The 18,384-nt window shown below is 44.9% G+C and overlaps 1 protein-coding gene across 5 annotated transcripts in view; it reads left to right on the top strand.

Annotated features, from left to right (window-relative positions):
• The window catches only part of LOC126528997 (prominin-1-A-like), a 61,563-nt gene that overhangs the window by 20,093 nt on the left and 23,086 nt on the right, over positions 1 to 18,384 (top strand). For all 5 annotated transcript variants that reach the window (XM_050176601.3, XM_050176598.3, XM_050176600.3 and 2 more), the window contains exons 2-12: positions 1,446 to 1,631; positions 2,877 to 3,032; positions 5,023 to 5,087; positions 5,733 to 5,941; positions 6,597 to 6,717; positions 7,189 to 7,255; positions 7,838 to 7,918; positions 9,199 to 9,404; positions 12,949 to 13,029; positions 13,843 to 13,903; positions 16,241 to 17,031. In XM_050176601.3, the coding sequence (XP_050032558.2) occupies positions 1,532 to 1,631; positions 2,877 to 3,032; positions 5,023 to 5,087; positions 5,733 to 5,941; positions 6,597 to 6,717; positions 7,189 to 7,255; positions 7,838 to 7,918; positions 9,199 to 9,404; positions 12,949 to 13,029; positions 13,843 to 13,903; positions 16,241 to 17,031 (1,938 nt within the window). In that variant the 5' untranslated portion in view covers positions 1,446 to 1,531. The remainder of the gene's footprint in view (positions 1 to 1,445; positions 1,632 to 2,876; positions 3,033 to 5,022; positions 5,088 to 5,732; positions 5,942 to 6,596; positions 6,718 to 7,188; positions 7,256 to 7,837; positions 7,919 to 9,198; positions 9,405 to 12,948; positions 13,030 to 13,842; positions 13,904 to 16,240; positions 17,032 to 18,384) is intronic.

Raw genomic sequence — 18,384 nt, 5'->3', positions numbered from 1 at the left:
ATCTCCTGTCTTGCTGTAAAGTAAATGAGATAGCTGTGTGGCTCTCCCACTGCGTGTTGACAAAGAAGACGGGGGTTTTCTGATAGTGCACAATGGAAAAAAACTTGCATTGTGGGAAGCTAGATATTCAATACGTGGGACCATCTTTTTATCATTTTCCTTTTCTGAACTGAATACCATCTGTTGAATATAATTTTGTTTTGACACAGAGCCTAACTTCATGATATCTGTTGCATTTGTTTTAAATTTGAAAGTAACCGCGCTGGATTTTTGGGAGCACCAGCACGACAGCTACATATGCATACGCATTGTGTTGTTTACATGTCTTTGGTTATAAATGTTTCACATACACTCTGCCAGGCAACAAATAAAGCAAATCTTTTGCATTTGCAGTGTTGTGTTGGTATACATGATCTGGCCTGATCCAGATCATGAGAGTGAAATAATCAGAAGAATAAGAATGGGCTGGGGTGCGTTTGGCACGCATTCGCAGATCATGAACAGCAGGTTGCCATTATCCCTCAAGAGAAAAGTGTATAACAGCTGTGTCTTACCAGTACTCACGTACGGGGCAGAAACCTGGAGGCTTACGAAAAGGGTTCTACTTAAATTGAGGACGACGCAACGAGCTATGGAAAGAAGAATGATAGGTGTAACGTTAAGGGATAAGAAAAGAGCAGATTGGGTGAGAGAACAAACGCGCGTTAATGACATCTTAGTTGAAATCAAGAAAAAGAAATGGGCATGGGCAGGACATGTAATGAGGAGGGAAGATAACCGATGGTCATTAAGGGTTACGGACTGGATTCCGAGGGAAGGGAAGCGTAGCAGGGGGCGACAGAAAGTTAGGTGGGCAGATGAGATTAGGAAGTTTGGAGGGTCAACATGGCCACAATTAGTACGTGACTGGGGTAGTTGGAGAAGTATGGGAGAGGCCTTTGCCCTGCAGTGGGCGTAATCAGGCTGATGATGATGATGATGATGACATGGCTTTGTGTGCAGAATTTTGATCGTTTCGGTTGAAAATTTCCGCAATATCTTCTAGTATGCTTACGTCAGGCTGAAGAGATCAGATTAAAATGTCTGCTTGAGTCTGGCACGGCAGGTGGAGGGATACACTAGAAAGGGTGGCGTTTGGGTTGATTTTCATGTTTTTACGGGCCAATTTTTGCAATGCCTTGGGCACATTTGGACTGTAGGGTCAGTGTAACGTAACAATTTTATTGTTATGCTATTCCTGTTTACGCTTCATCAGTGGTCCAAGAGGGGCCCTGCCCGCATTATCACCGGGATCGCCTAGCCGTGAGCTATAGATGTGAGGAGTAAAATCAAGCGAAAAGAATCCAACACTTTAGAGACCTAGATATCTGGGCCAAGCAGCGAGTGTGTCAAGGTTCAGTGACGTGTTTCATGTTAACATTAAATGTTCTTCCATGCTTTTGCAGGACTCCCCCTCTGTTCCTAAGTGGGCATACAGTGGCAGAAGAGTCCGCCACATTTACTGCACCTAGGCCTGGATGACTGCGTCGTCATGCTAGCTGCCAAAATGGGGCCAACGATAGCCTTCTTTGCCGTCGCCTTGGTGGTGGCGGCGTTACCCATTGCCACATCGCAAACCGATTCCGATAATGGTGGGTTCATTTTAGCATGCGGTAAACTCGTTATGTTGAGTGCAACTTTGTGGTGCACCAACCGACACCTGGTCGCCTATTACTGTCTGTGACATTGTGTAGCACTGGTTAAGAGTAACAGCACAATGCTACGCAGTACAGCTAGTTAAAGGAAACGTATGCGGCATTACTGGTTGTAGTAGAGACCTGTCTTGTGTGCAGAGTTTGAAAAAAGATGCGTGGGAGGGGTGAAAGATGCCAGCTTAATTGCTAGATTGCCTGGCATACTTCTAGAGCAATGTAATGATTTGATGCCAGTGTGCGTGGATCAGTCTTAACACAGTCTGGAATTTTGCTGCACTCCCACATCTGGTTGCCTCATTTCTTCTGGCAAATGCTGGCAAATCAGTTCTGCAGAATGGCTGTACATCTTTGCTCCTTTTCAGAAGGCTTTACACTTCCTGAAAAAAAAAAGGATGTTTATGCAATACGAAATATACTTTTGTGGCCTTGGGACCATGCAACTTGTGATCTTGTGGCCTACAAAACTCACTAAACTCCAAGCGCAGTGCTCAAGTTGTCGGTGAGCTTTAGGACATGTTTCTGCATACATGAGCTTCGTCGTGGTCTTTGTGCTTTCGAAATACATTCGGGGATCACTGAGGCAATCTGTTAACATACAAAAGTATTCTAAACAGGTACGAACTAACATCCTTTGTGCAGGGTTCTGCGAATGCCATTTCAACTGGACATTTATGAGTTCGTTGTATATGCTCAGTTAGCTTGAGTACAGTTGCTATAATGACATGAAAAGTTTATGAATTTTTGTTTGTGTCTGGTTTAGGGCCAAACTGTTTTTAAAAGAATAGAACTAGTATACACGGTGCAGCTGGGTTTTTCTGACCCTCTTGACTATACGGATCTTTCTGCATGACCGTCAGCCATGCCCCCCATGAAACAACCTCTAACAGCAATCAAAACGTCTGCCAACGTCATACAAATATTGTACGGATAAGCAGGAATATTTCTGTTGTCTGTGGCACAGATCACCGAGGTGCGCCTGTAGCACAGAGTGCCTGTTTGCAGTATCTGTACCAAACAAACTCTCCGAACTTTAGTAATAAACAGTCACATTTTGAGTAATACTAAAGCAACTTTTAGTACTTCTTTGGCTTCGACAGTAGTATCTTCAAAACTTCAATGTAGGGAGGCCTGGAACTAGCTCCACTAATTGTCTTTCCTTATTCATTGCGACTGCCACATCAGGCTGCCTCAGCCCAGTGAACATCAACTTCACGTCGGTGGACCCCAGCTCGTATGACTTTCAGTCGGTTCGAGTGCCGGAAGCGAGTGGAATGGACCACCTGTACAGCATCGCGACGCACTTTGCGTCGCTCGTTGCTAAGCCTGGAATTCCAAAAGGTGAGCGCTTTCTCTTGGATCCCATGACGGGGCTGAGGAGGAAACTGTGGTATGCTTGCGTAAAGCCTGCCAGCAACTGGCCTCTTTCTTAATCCCGCAATTCCAGACGTTATCATTTTTCAAGCGCCGAAGTGTGGTGCCTCAAAACGGGGATTTCAGTGCAGGAAACTCAACGCAAATCCTGTAGTAGCATCTATTTTAAGCAGTCAAGTGGAGTGGTTGTGGATAGCCATGGGTCGGCGGAACAAGCAAAACCTCACTCGTACCCGCTCCCCAACATCTTCCGCGGGTCACGTGCTCACTCGCGCTCACGTGCCCTCACCCTGGGCACTCACTTGCGTTCCTACTCGTGCCGATACCAACGCTCTCTCCCATTCATAGTCATTCCCATTCGCACTTACCCAACACACACACGTGCTCAGACTTGTGTCCCCTCACCGGCACTCACTCGCATATGTACTCGCGCTCGCCAACAGCCAACCCACATTCATACCAACTTCGACTGAAAATCGACATGATTGACATTCTTTTGTACTCGCATTTACCAGCACTCACTCCAGTTCATACACATGTTCATACACCCACACCCTTTGTCGCGTACCAACACTTTATTTTGTGCCTGTGAAATGAGCGTGGAGAAAGTGGGAGTCAATGCACTTCAGTGGTTTTTTTCTTTTCTCTTTCATTCTTTTATTTTTTCTATGTGTGGGTGTGTACTCTCTTCGTGGTCAGAAATAAAGCTGAAGAAGTTGTTTTAATTTTCTTTGGTTGTGGAACAATGCATGCCTGTCAACTCTCTCGAATTTTCCGTACTATAGTTTAAGAAATCGGTGTGGTTGTACAATTTTACGACTGTTGCATCATTTTCCTTCTTTTTTTCTTCAAAAAGTAAATTCCGTATTTGGGATAGGCTCACAGGTGCTGCAAGATAGGGTGGTGCAAAATTGCAAAGAGCCTGCAGAGAAGGAATTGCGATGGTACTGGCAGTGGTTTGTTGTGACACTGCAAGGTGCTGCATAACTATTGGGCACTTTCTTTGAGCAAGTCTGTTCAGTGTAGTTCTCGAAACAGGCGAAATCAGTGACAGCAAAGTTGCTGAATATGTCGGTGCTGTCTAAAGGCAATTTGCTGCTTCTCCATCCCCGCTGTTCCAAGCTTGCTGCTATGTGTGTGTTACATCCAAAGTGCAATTATTCTTAATGAAGTGCGTAAGTGTACCCCCATTCCACAAATTTATCACGAATGTCAAAGCTAGCAGGTTGGCAGGTACGGTGATGCTCAGGCTTCGTAGGGCTAAGCTGGCTTCCCCACGAGGCAGTTTGCCAAGTTGATGGTGGTGCGGTCTGTCTTACAAATAGCGTTTGTGCACACTTTCGCTGTTTTATGAGATGGAAAAAAAACATGTGCGGCTGATGAAAGCGACGTGCAATAGATGGGCACCGGCAGGCCCAGTTTGCACTTTGTCATCATTTGACTGACGACTGTGCTGACCATTAGTTAGGCAAATGTGCAATGCAGAGAAGCACACTTTGCAGATTTGGAAAAGGCTCCGTTGCGTTTCCTGTAGCCTTATTGCAGTGTTACAGTTACTAATACAGTGAACACTGTTGTATTCATTTGCACATTTGGTGAACAAGGAACCTTGACACCAGTGTGTTAGTCTCGCAGTGGCCTACTAAAATGGACGAGCCTTGAGCTTTGACTTGCTTCAGTTGCATACTTTGAAATATCTGCTCTGAAATGTGTAACTCGAAAGTCAATTAAGGATTTTTATTAGCTAATTGCATGTTTCTTGCCCGCATATTATATTAGCTTTTGTGGAGTGATCCTGCACGAAGTGGTAGAATCGTGGCATGTGCCGCAGACAAACTTTTTTTTTTTTTATGTGCATAATAGTTCAATTTAAAAACCAGTTTTGCATATTAGTTGCATGGTTTCTTTTTCCAAGCACGGGATATAAATTGACCTTGTGAGTGCTTCTGGCTTTCAGAGCTTCTCGAGGATGACAGGCTGTTTAAGGATCCCGTTTCCATTGCCTTGACACGATGGAAAGAGGTGAGTGAAACTTATTTTTGTTATCATACACAAGTGGCTCTTACTAGCACAAATGCGTCAAATTGAAGACATAGTGATCATCACATCTTTTTTGCTGCTACTAACATTGTGGGGCCCACTTAGTTGGATTTTGCTTACAATTTTAGTTATAGTGTGCATATGTTATAGTTAGCTTGAACCGTTGGGCACCCATTTTGGTAATGTGCCAGTGTTCACAGTAGATTGGTTAAGTGCTATGACTTTTATGTCAGAAAAAGTCCAAAGTGTTAAAATGAAGACCATAAAGAAATAAAATGCTACATTGGCCCACGCTATGAGTAGCAGTATAAGAGACCACTGAGCAAGTCGTAGGTAGTGTCAAAATATTGCCACATTTTTATTGCTCTCACATGTCTACCTTCTGTGTTGTGATGTCACAACGCATACGCCTTATGGGAGACGAAACCAAACATGGTTCGTAGAGAAGCTATTATAGTGAGTTATTTAGGGTGCTCTGAGGCTTGTCAGGATATTATGTTTCGAGGTGAAGGACCTTCATATAAAGTAAAAAAAATAATTTAATTTGTCTAAGATGTAACGGCACTCCTTCAAACTCTGTAACTCCATAAAGAAATAGACGGAGCATATTGTTTCGTCTGTATGCAGTTTCCCTACGTCTTCATGGGCCTGCTCATCCTGCTGGCCGTGGGACTGTTCCTGGCACTGGTCGTGCCGTTTGTCGGCGTGCTGGTTCTGTGCTGCCGCTGCTGCTGCAAGAGGTGCGGTGGTGCCGAGAATGTGCCGGAGGGAAAAGGAGACGCGACCAAGCGAGGCTGGCGGGGCGTGCTTCTCTTCATTCTCGCCGTTGTGCTGCTGTGAGTCACTCGCAGCTTCCGCATAGTTTTTTCGAAACGGCACATTTTGTGCGGTGGCATTTTTCACCGGTCACTTCTGCAGCACAAAGGATGAAGTGCGCGGCCCTCTCCTTTGTGTGTCTCTGGTAGCCTTTGTGCTATGCAAATAACGAATCTACTTTTAGAGAGAATCGCAAAGCATACGCGGGCCACGTTGTGTAAATTTTTTCCCCTTCATCCGTTTTCATGATGAGCTGCTACATTGGTTAAGGGGTTGTGGCCTTCTGTTGCTGAGCACAAGGTCCTGTCTGTCTGTCTGTCCTGTCTACCTATTATGCATGCATGTGTATTCTGTATCTATCTATAATCTAATCTATGTACTTATTGTCCATGTCAAATATCTTACCCTTCCACCATTGGCTACTGTCTCATTCATCTTGTTGCATTGCCAAGAATGTACCATGTCGCAGTCATCTTTGCATTCCTTTGTTTTGGGAACACCAAGCCAATTGGTTTAGCGACGCTTTCTTTTTTTCTGGTGAAATGTAACCAATGTGCTCCAGATTTGGAGGTGCAAAATAAGGAAGTGTTGTGTTAACATTGAACAGCCGTAATTGCTTGGGCACTTGGCCGGCATTGAAGCATTGTCATTTATCACTTTTTTTTATTGTTTCAGCTTTGCAGTGGTCTGTGCTTTTGTGACCAACGCATTCGTTCCAGCAGCTGTGGTGAAGCTTCCAGACAGTATCGACCACTCCGTGCACGATGTTGTGGTCGTCGTGAATAGGACTAAAGATGTGAGTGTGCTGTGCTTTGTGTTTGCTAATGTTCACAGCATGCTGTTTGGCATTAAAATCTGTAGAAAAATAATGTATATTTGAAAGTGTTAACTATTTAACCAGAGGAGCACCAAGCCACTAATGGTTAAAGTGCAGCGCAAAAGCATTGAGCTCAAGTCTAAGTGCAATAAGGGCAGGAGTGTTAAGTGCAAGTAGCACACGTGTGCTGCTTCAGTATTTTGGACTGAAACGCCATAAGGACACAAAAAAAGAAAAGCAAGGGGACATATAATCTCCTTGACTCGTCCTGTCACTCCCGTGTTCTGCCTTCCTGTGTCTAGGTATCAAAAAACGTTCAACCAACTTGAGCAAACCTTCATAATTTAATGAGTCGTCTCTTGAAGCATAGCAAATGGGGGCATCGTTGTGTGCCGTAGTAACTCCCGTTTTCCAGAACTTATGCGTGTCATGGCGTGCCATCTCTTACAGGATGTGGACCATCTGCTTGTGAAAAATTATGCGGAGTTCAAGTTCCAGTTCGAGCAACGGCTGAACGGTGAGCCCAATACACCTCATTTATGTTGAACCTCATTGCGTGTGATGGTTCATTCAGATGTCTATTATTATGTTGTATGTTTCTACTTGTCATTTCCTTTATTTCTCTGTTTGACAGTCTTTGTGCACCACACTAGCTTGGCAGCATTGTTTCCCAAGTTGGGCGTTCTTCGACTGTATTGACTCTTGACTTTGGAAATGTTCTGGCATTGGCTATGGCTTATTGCTAGGCTTTATCTTTCATGCAAGTGTGGACTTTTCAGTCAGATATCTAAGTGCTTTAAATGAGTACTGACATTCTTTATTTGGTTAAATGAAGGTCTTGGACCTAGACGAGTCGTATGCAGACAGTTCTGATTCAGGAGTGCAACATTTATGCTCTACGTTGCCATTTCTTTAGAATCACGAATATGTTAACTTTTACTTGTTTACCTGCGCTTTGAGCAAGTTACGCTTTAATATTGTAAACAAGGCACCATAGCCTGGTTACGTGGAAGTATTGTACCGACAGTATTAAATTAAATAAATTTAATTATTGGCTGTTTGGTTGATTGAAGCGTTTTTTGTTGCACTGTTTTTTCAGTGTGCACACACCAGGTTGGCGATGACGTCTCTGGGATCATCACACGGTCCCCAGCATTTCAACTCAAGCATGTGGCTGACAGTGAGCTTGCATTTCTTTTTTTATCGCAGTGTAGTGATCAATTGTTGGTAGCATTAGTTTGTTCGTTTGCAGGAGGGGAAGCAGTGCCAAAAGCAAACAAAATCTCTTCCAGGGTTGTTCTTACTTACTGCAGTATCATGATAGCCCAGTGGTTATTGGTGTTCCACTGTTTGAGCAAGAGGGTAAAGATCCAATTTCTGGCTGCTGCACCAAAATTCCCGAGGCAGTAGTACGCAGAAGGCGTTGTATGCTTGTGTTAGCCGTGCCTGTTCTTTAAAAACTCAGGTGGTTGAAATTAATCTTGAGACCCTCACTGTGACGTCCCTCAATGCCCAAGCACAGCTTCAGGATGTTAACTCTTTCAGGGTTAAGACGTAAATGTATGGCGCCGCGAATGAGTCCAAAATGGGTGGTGCCATATATTTACAGCACCATCTATACGTTTAAAAAGTGCGCCAATTTTCTAACTTTTTCTTTTCTGGCATGTGCTGCCACTATGTGGGAATACAGAGAATTTTTTTCTCGCACCTCCCTCTCTCAGTTTTCGTTGCATGGTTTATTTTAGAGCTAGTTTGTTTGCTCCGGTGGTTCTATATACTATCGCTCATGCATTGGCACGCGCGCAGGCGGGCAGCGGTTAGTTTGGGTTTTGTTCCACAGGGTTTGCGAATATAGGCAGTGGGCGACAGCGCAAAGGTAGGACTTGGCTCTACTGCAGACGCGCCGCCGTAACGTCGTCCATTACGCACGACCGAGTTGCATGTGTAAGCGAATGGCCGGGCCCTCCGGCACACGCTGTCACGCAAGAGCTTTGAGGCACCTGAATGTTCAGACAGTTGACGATACTGTGGTGAAGCGGTTGGAGAGGACGACTCTCTTCTGCCCCCGCCCCTGACCCCTGTGGGGGTTGCAGGAGAGGGCTCGGGCACAGTTACAGATGTACTGGCTAACGGCTCTGTTCTCTATGCAATTACGTAATGAAACAAATGCTACCGGAATGTCCTCATTGCAACAAACATACACTTTCAGGCACATCTTCCCTTTAATCAAGCGAATAGCTTTCCAGAAGTGCTTGGCTATTTGCTTATATTGAAAATACCAATATTTGGCAATTTCTGCAGAATTTTTGTTTAAATTTCTCAACTTGGCTGCACCTTTGCTGATGAGGCGTAGGAGCCGAAACTTTTTGATAATGCCCGGATGTCCGTCACAGTAGCAAATGTTCACGCGCATCTTGCGTTTCGTGAAACGCTACTCAAGTGGTCGTCCTCTATTTGCAGACGTCGAGAAGCTGAGCTTGGAGGTGGACAACATCACGGCCGTGGCAAAAGAAGCCAAGGACGTCATGATGAACATAGAGAAGTCGGTCGAAAGCGTCAAGAAAGCGGTGGAAGAGGCGTCCAAGAAGTGCAAGGAGAAAAGCGGCGGCTCCACCTGCGACGACATCGAGAAACACAAGAAGGACCTGGAGTTCAAGTTTGAGACCGTACGTAGACTTCTTGGCAGTCTGTGCTTATGTGGAAATAGTGTGGGCTGTACCAATGTGCCAACGGTACCAGCGAGCTACCCTTGCGAGAGACTGAGAAAGCGTTGTTAAGAAGCTTTACCCTCGGGAATTCCGGTCTAAATACATGGAAATAGACAAATCGTCCTGCTTGCATGCACTGCCTCAAGATTTGAGATACGTAGCATGTAAGAAAAGAAAAAAAAATGTGAGATCTACCACCTTCAGGAAGTAAAGCTCCTTCAACTTTTCATTGAACTGTGTTTGCAGTGCAAGGCGTCACGTGGATGAAAGAATAGACTAGGAAACAGACAGCACTGTCTAGTCTCATCTGTCGGTCACGTGAAGCCTTGCGCTGTGAGCATAGTTAAGATAGTTAAAAAATCACCCACCAACTAGCCCAAGCATTTACACTGCTGAGTTACGGTTTCGTTCAAGTTAAGTTTAAGGTAACTGAAGAATCGTGCTTACATTTGCAACTTGGATTTAAAGAAACAATATCACAGTTCTGTAAAGTGCACCAAGTGAGACATCTAAAGCGCACAAAATTCATGGGTTATATGCCTCTCTGAAACAAACCAATAATTTGGGAGTTGGACTTTTGCAAAGCCCTCGTAAACGTTTTAACACTTCCAGGTGAGATGTAAATTCACATATCAAGTTTGTCCGCTTCAGATCCTTGAAAGGTGCATTCGCAGGTGCTCGTAAGAGATGCAGATATCGTAGAGAGGGCAATATCTGTTTTTGGTGAAGAGTTCAAGATTTTTGCCTGCCGTGGTGGAGTACTGGCTTCCGTGTTGTGCTGTTAAGCCTGAGGGCATGTAATCGAGTCCCGGCTACGGAGGCTGCATTTCAGTCGAGGCGAAATGCAAGAATGCCCATGTACATTGCAATGGGTGTACGTTAAAAGAACCCCAGCTGGTCGAAATTAATCCGGAGTTCTTCCACTACAGCGCACCTTGTAATAATTTCCTGGTTTTGGCACGAGAAACCCCAGAATTTGTTGATCATTGTGCTGAACAAGCTTTCCGGTCAGCACAATGATCACTGTGCAACATCGCAAAATAGCCCAGAATTACATGTTAAAGATTTGTAAACTTCGTGCTTCAGTGTTTTCTGAAACTTGGCCTATTATTGGGAATATTTGTAAAAAGAAATGCAGGCTTTAAATAAAATTCTGGTTCCTAGTGTCACTCCTCTCTCACATTAGACAAATTTCATTCAAATTGGTCCAGTGGCTGTCTCATAAAAGCGTTGTTTTTTTCCTTTTACATGTACTTGAATGGGTGGAATTCTAGTTAGACCTGAGCTTAAAGCTTCCTCTGAAATACTAAAGCTTGAGGTTACTCATATCCAAGTTGGACCCAGGGTGACAGCTTCCTCGCTGCTGCTCCGGCAGCAAAATGTTCTAGCCTCCTTAGCACAGCATCACAGACACTGGAAGGAAATCCCTGGCCTGAAAGAATGGGGGGGAGGGGGTAGAGAACATGGAGCACGGTTATTTCAGTGGTGGGAGTAGCATACATGAGTTTATTGTGGAAAGCTACTCTCATCAGTTTCGTCATGCAAAACTCACAGACACACACAAATAGAAAGAACAACTGCTTCGGTTTCTTTTGTGTTTCTTGTAGGATGTCCTAGGCCATTGGCGATTGTTTACGATGTAGAGAGGCACTTCAGTAGCCTCCCTCACATGCCCACACCTGTGCCTTATCTGCCTCCGTGTCAGAGCTCCCACTTTTGAAAGCACGGTATATAATTTCCTGGTCTTTGTGGCTTATTGCCCTCCAACACAAAAGCAACGGCGACCGGATGCAGCAATATAGGGCCGCACGCTGCTTATCTCTAGATTAGGGCCGTCTCGTTGCACTCCGTTACTCTCCGTTCTTTGTGCAGTGCCGGTGGATGATGTTATTGCCTTGCTGGACAGTAGTGATGTTCAACGGTAGCCGTTTGTGTAGAGGGGCTCTGTCTGCTGTCGCCCGTCATGAATTGCTGGTCAGGCAGTTTTATGGAAGTGCGATAAAAGGCTGTGATGTTTGCTTCCAGCCAACGTAGCACTCGAGTTGTGAAGCCATAGAAACAGAGGAAGGTGACATTTACTAGAGTGTAAAGCACTTGTGTGGTCGTTTAAAATGCACTTGGTAATACTTTGGCTGGTGTTTACTGTCTAGAGTTAATGCAGCCTTAGAGCATCCTACAAAGAACGCTAGAAAGGACTGATGCTGATGAAAGAACTGATACATGTACATACACTTCCTGGAAAACAAGACTGAAACTGGTTTGTAGAAAAGCTAATATGGTAAATTATTTAGGGTGCTCTGAGGCTCGCAGCATATTTATTAGGTCTTCGAGGTGTAGTACATTCGCGTAACGAAAAAAACAAAACAAGAAACAATGACAGTGTAATGTCAGTACTCAGTAATATGGAAAATCGGATAGTTCTGACACCTCCTATGGTCCTGCCAGAGGTATGCCAACGGACCCAAACTCATTAATTCAGATGTATATGGCTGCACACCAGTTAATTTGAACAACCCTCGGGGCATGGTGAGCATGGAGCAGCACAAACGCCCAATGCGAAAGCAGCACTATCGTCTAGTCGAAATAAAGTGTCGGAGTCGCATTGTCACAGTCATTGGCGAAAACCATACAAGAACGACAGGAACACTGGAACGCTTTATACCTGCCATGCATGACATTGCGTTGGTCATGTGCCTTCAGAACAAAGTAGTCGCCACCCATGACCGCGTAGATAACGATCACGGCTTCGTCCGCAGCCACTGCAGAAAACAGTAGGTTCGGTTTGACTGTACGCATGCGTCGGCCGCATTCCTTCAGAACTGCATAGTCACCATCCACGATTGCATTAAAAATGACCACGGTTTCGTCCGCAGTGGGTGTGGCGAGCGGTAGTTTCGTTTTTTGACCCGGTGCAATGCTTTCACTAGCAATGTCACAAGCATGGCAGAAGCTGTCGAGGAGGAAGAGCGAATCAACTGCGGCTCAGTGGCTACACCACGATGGCTGGGCAGTGTGTTGGCAACCAGTGTCGAAAAAAATGACAGGGTGTGTGCGTGAGTAAAAAGCATGCTTCGGATGAAGACAGAGGTCTTGTGATGCAGCCGCACTGCGAGGGAAATTGCGAGGCCTTCGCTGCTATGAGTGCTATCAGTCTAGAGATGACAACAATCGCAGCTTCTGCTCTGCTGTTGTGCCTAATAGGAACAGGATGTGCTGAATTATTCAGTACACAAACGAGTGTTGATGCAGCAAGCATTTCCTTGTGGTTCTCTTGATACCCTCGATAATTCGACATGCAGTTAATTCGGACATCTTTCTATTTTGCGGTTCCGTGAAATCCAAATGAACGAGGTATAACCTTTGTAAAAGTGTTTCAGGACTTAAGGGTTGTCTATGCTGACTAATGATAGAAAGCTGATGCACTGTCGTCGACGGCACTGACAGTCCGCCTCACTGTTCATTGAGCCCCTTTTCATGCGTGTTGGCCCATTTCTCATTTCAGGTGAATGTGGATAAGATACAAAAGGCCAAGGATGACATTGACAAGCTGGAGCCTGCCAAGTTCAAGAGTGAAGTTGAAAAGGTGTCTATGCTTCAGCATTTCTTTTTTCTTATTTTTTTTAATTATACTCTTGTGAATATGTTGACGGACGTCCTGCACCTCCTTCAAATTCTAGTCTGGTGTCATGCAATCATAGTTGGAGCTCTTTGTGTTTGTTGCAAGCTACATTATCGCCATCAGCCATATCCAACTCCACCATGTGACAGGAGCCTCTTCGAAGCGTAGACTCGTGCAATGTGGATTCATGGGGCTGCAGGCTTTACTTATATTTGACTGTTTGTTTTGTTTTTACTTTTTTCACTAATTTATCACCAGATACAAAATTCATGCAATAGCCTGAGCCCATCCATAGAGTTATAGCAAGAAGGTGCAAATTGTGTTTCTTTACTGGACTTCTGTTGTTCTCTGTGTTCCTTTCTGTAGCGCTCCCATTTTGTTTCTAGAAAACCACTGCGCTTACTGCATATCCTGGAGCATTATTGTGAATCGATAACCTTGAGAGAGAGTTCATCTCCCTTTGGTATGATGCAACATCAGTGTGGTACTGGAACAGGTGTCCTCCGGGTGCGGTTGCGAACTGTCAAGCGTTTCATCACATTCGTCAACTTCCTCTGCTTAGCCAATCAACAGGAACCGAAGGCAACGTCCCTGAAACAAATCAGTCAAGAATGTAGCCCCTAGTTAATGTTGTTCTAGTCTGGAAAGATTAAGCCATCGGCTTACCGTGACTGCTGATGGTTAATGCTGGTGGTTAAAACGTTAGATTAGAATACTTTCTTTTTTTGTGTGTATGAAGTTGCTAATGTCTCTCCCTTTCTCCCTTTTGTTCGACAGGCCTTGGACACAGAAGAGAGGAGAAAAGACATCATGCAGAAAGTTAACACAGCAACGGAAGGTAAGCAAGTACTTGGTTCTAATGATGACCATTTGAACGTACTTTCAGCCCTAAAGGTGCTTTCAAGCACATGAAACCCTTTTCTTGACGAGGTCAACTGGGCAGCAAAAGAATTCAGTGGGCACGGCAGCTTGGAAAGAGCGGATGTGTCTTGAAAGCTGTGACCATAATGACAGGGCTACCAGAACGTAGGGCTTTCCCTCAGAAATGTTTCAGTTGGCCGCTCCCATCGCCATCTGATGGCCTCCAAGATTGGAGGACTTCTCACTCTTGTAATCTTGGAGGCTACACCTTACAAAGGGGGCGAAAACTGCGTGCCATATTTAGCCATGGCCATTAGCCAAATTTGTATCACTGTTGGAACACCACTTCTCAGAGTTATGTTTTAGGGGAAAAAAAAAAAGGGAAAGGATTCAAGTGCTGCGAGCGCACCATTTTCTTCAAAGTATTTCCTGCGATAACTACTAGAGAGAACTCTGGCGCTACGATCGTTCAGCTGCCATGGGAATGATGGATTTGTCTGATCTTCACGCTTGTGGCTTGAGACATTCTTGTGGTTTTGTTTATTACGCTTTATCTACCTTCATTGTCTTTATTTCAAAGCATTCTATACTTTCACAAATGCTGGAGTCCCTATGAAAACGCACAATCGCTACTGATTGTAGCGGTTCGGCCTGTTGAGGGGGCCACATAAAAGCGCCAAGCATCTCGACACTATCAGGCTTCTGTACTAGACGTCCTGTGTCCGAATCCTGCCATGGGACAGTTTTAATGGTGTTTGTTTAATTATTTACAGCACAGTACTTTTGTTTAAAATGACGAGTTTATAAAGTCGTGAAGCTGTTTGAAGCCAGGAGGACGAAGTTCAGGCAAATCGATGTACTAACCATCATTCCCATGCTAGCCGAACCACCCTGCTTGAAGTTCCCGTTAACAGTAGCACCAGAGTTACGACTAATAATTATTCTCTGCAACTCTGTATTTTTCTCTGCCTCACGGTAGGGCTGGAGGCATGGATTTGTGCAGGCCGCCTTGCGGACACCTCAAGATTCTGAATTTTTGCCAGTTTGGCCTTCATAATAAGCGGAGCCCACTGCTTGCTTCGAGTATGCCGGTCTGAAGAGCACGCATTTGGGTTGGGATTACGTAGCACTTCATTTAAACTGGTAATTTGCATAAATCAATATTGTTGTAACGAAAGCTTACAGGACGGACGTGGGTGGTCAGGGAATAAGTAATCTCTGTACTGCAGCCACGTGGAAGCGGTGTTGGCAGGTTATATTATAGATTGTAATGGTCAGAATGAAAGCTTGTCTCAGGCATCCTATGATTTGCCTTTTATCAATGTTGACAGGCTTTGCAGTATCACCTGTAAAGGTGAAGTTCATTTGCTCATCTATGCATCTGTGGTTTGTGGCAAGTGAGGGTTTGGATTAACTTAAGGGAGTTAAATTCGGCTCCATTTCACTTTATTTCAGCAGTTGACGAGGCTGCTACATACTGTGGTTCAATTGCATTTCTCTCTTCATTCAGCAGCTGGAAAATCACATTAAAAAATCAACGTCTATGTTAACCGTTCTTGTAGCAGCAGCACCACGGTGCCCTGAACATTGGTTTACTTTTCTGTGCTGCAACCGATTGAAATTTGTAGGCACGCAATGTAAATTACTTGAAATTACTCGAATCACTAGTTAACGACTTCACTGTGTTGGGCCCTTGCCGTTTGGCTTGTTGGGTAAATTTCCAGAAGTAAATTCGGTTGCGAGTCTAGCTAACACATTCTAGTCAAACATAATACCTTCAACTATCTCTCAGTTTGATTTTTTTTCTTACGATCCGTTCCTCTTTTCTGGCAATTCTGTGCTCAAATGCCACATACCACCTTGCCCAACAGCCTATCCTTATAATGTAAATAAATGTATCATTATTCACTGTTGTGCTGGTTAGTTCATACTTGGTTATTGTTTAAAAGACTTTGAAAAATGTGAAGATATGACAGAACAGGTAAGAACAGCAGAGAGCATAATTACTTGATGTTATGTTGGAGCAAGCATGCATTTTGGCAATTTCATTTTCATGGCTACCTGGTTTGATTTTGGTTCACTAATGTGTTTGCGTATGCCGAAACCATTCCTGAAAAATTGAACCATTCCCTGAAGTAAACTTAGTTGCAAATGACGCTTGTTTCTGTCCTGTCTTATCTTTACACCTTTTGATCCCTTTTGCATCATAACTGTGTAGATTAAACCTAGGGTCATCCTTTCTTTGAAGTGTTATAGTTCAATTGAATCAAGCAAGGACTTAGTTCTTTTCCTTGTTCTTCCATTCATGCTTCAGAAATCCGCACCAAACTCAATGATGTCGAAAAAACGCTCCGGGATACGAGCAGCAAGTTTGACCTGCAGCTCATCTCCAACCCGAAGGTTCTCGACGTGACGTCCATCAGAGACACTTTTGAGGAAGCCAACAAGTACATCGCATACTATGGCTACGTCACCCTAGCCATCGCCTGCGTGCTCGCGTTCGTGCTCGCCTGCTACGTACTCGGCCTCACTTGGGGTGGCTGCGGCTCCCGCGAGGGCTCCTGCAACCGCAAGACCGGCGGGAGCTGTCTGACGACCGGCGCCGTCCTGTTCTTGCTAGCATTCTTCGTGCCAATGGTGCTGTCGACGCTGATCCTGGCCCTGGGAATCATGGGGCAGCGAGGCGTCTGTGACATCGCCCGCGACCCCGGCAGTGAGCAGTCGAGGTCGCTCATCAGTCAGGTCGCCCAGGTGGCCAGCAAGGAGGTGGCGCAGATCAACGCCACGGCCATCGAGGAGATCATCGTGCGCTTCAGCGAGTGCCGCAACAAGTCGTACAGCCTGTTTCAGCTGCTCGGCAAGGAGCTGGTGATGAATATCACCCGCCAGGCAGCCGGCGACCAGGCTGGGAAGGGTTCGGTCGATTGGCTGTGGGGTGAAGGTGATGTGGCGCAAATCGACATCGACCAGGGCATAAAGGATTTTGAGAAGACAATCAATGACATCAACGTTGACAACATTGTGCCAAAGCAGGTTGATGACAGGATCGAGCAGCTGAGGAGCTTCAACATTAACAGACGGGACCTTTCAGATTTGAAGACCAAGGTATTGATTGGAGCTTTGCGCAATGTTACAAATTCAGTACATGGCTGCGACAGCCAGTTTTACTGTAGGGGTTGTAGTGTGACAAGTATGGTCAACCGCCAAATTTTGTGAACCGCGGGACCTGAGAAAATATTGAACTTCCAAGCAGCTTGTGACAGCAGCCAGTAAAATCCTGCAAGACAGTGTTAGTGTTTCGACATACTATGTTACAGGATGTAAATCATCGTACTAACCTGTATTTCAGAGATATTCGGCTTTTCCTGACCCTGCGGACTGCAAACTTTTGTGGTTGACTGTATCTATGTGTTGAGAGGCCTTCTGAAATTAGCAAAACTTTCTGCGCCAGTTCTGAACAGTGCAATTTGCTGTGCTATGAAAGTTAGAAGTTGTTTGAGTAGCACATGGCATTTATATGTTTTAGAGGTGCTAATCTAACAAGCTTTGTCCCACATTTGGTGAGAGACAGGGAAAATATTTACTGGAGCGCTAGTATTCGCAAGTTTGGGGAAGGATGTCTTGTATATCCACTTGTGCGCAGACATCTCAAGGACTTAGCAGCGTAAATTCTGAAATTAAAGTGTGTACCATGAAGTGATTCATTAACATGTTGATTAGTATATTTATTTTTTATTTAGTAATTGGTCATTATCACACATTTATCTGTGTTTACTGCCACTGCTCATCCATTGTCACAGAAGGAAAAAATTCACGCAGGAACTCCTCTGGGAATTAGTCTAAGTATGCATAAGCATTGTTCCACTTGCTTATCTCCACGCGGCCCGGTATCATTATCAGTTGAACATCTTGAAGGGGCAGCGCGAAAAAACGAAGACAGAAGGCAGGAACACACTGCCTTCTGTCTTCGTTTTTTCGCGCTGCCCCTTCAAGATGTTCAACCAGTACCAACTCGCCCAAATGTCGATCCTTCATCATTATCAGTGTTATGCAAATTGATCTGACAGCGCTGCGGCGACAAGAACGGCTGCAGGTGGCAGCGTAAGGTGAAGCGATGGCACAAGCACACTACTGCAGGTGGTGGCTCCAGGCGCACTGACGACGTATCAGTCATTATAAGCTGTTGTCGGTTCTTAGCACCTTATCCATCCGCGTCGAACCGTTATCAACCGTGACCAACCGTACTGCGGCATGACTTAAAAATCGTAACAGCACAAACACATGCATCCACAAAGTAACGAGGACGAAACACAAGTAAAAGTTTTTTATAGTCAAGTATGCACAGACTCGCCCCAAAAGAAGTTTTAATGACGTACTGCGGCAGCAGGAGCTGTGCGCTGCGTTCTCATTGTTCAGGCGACTGCGTATGGCACTGCCGCGCGAGATCTACCTGGATGG

Source organism: Dermacentor andersoni, chromosome 8 (genome assembly GCF_023375885.2).
Source record: "Dermacentor andersoni chromosome 8, qqDerAnde1_hic_scaffold, whole genome shotgun sequence".
Classification (NCBI taxonomy): Eukaryota; Metazoa; Arthropoda; class Arachnida; order Ixodida; family Ixodidae; genus Dermacentor; species Dermacentor andersoni.
The sequence above is the reverse complement of the archived record's forward strand: the minus strand, read 5'-3'. Positions and strand labels throughout refer to the sequence as shown.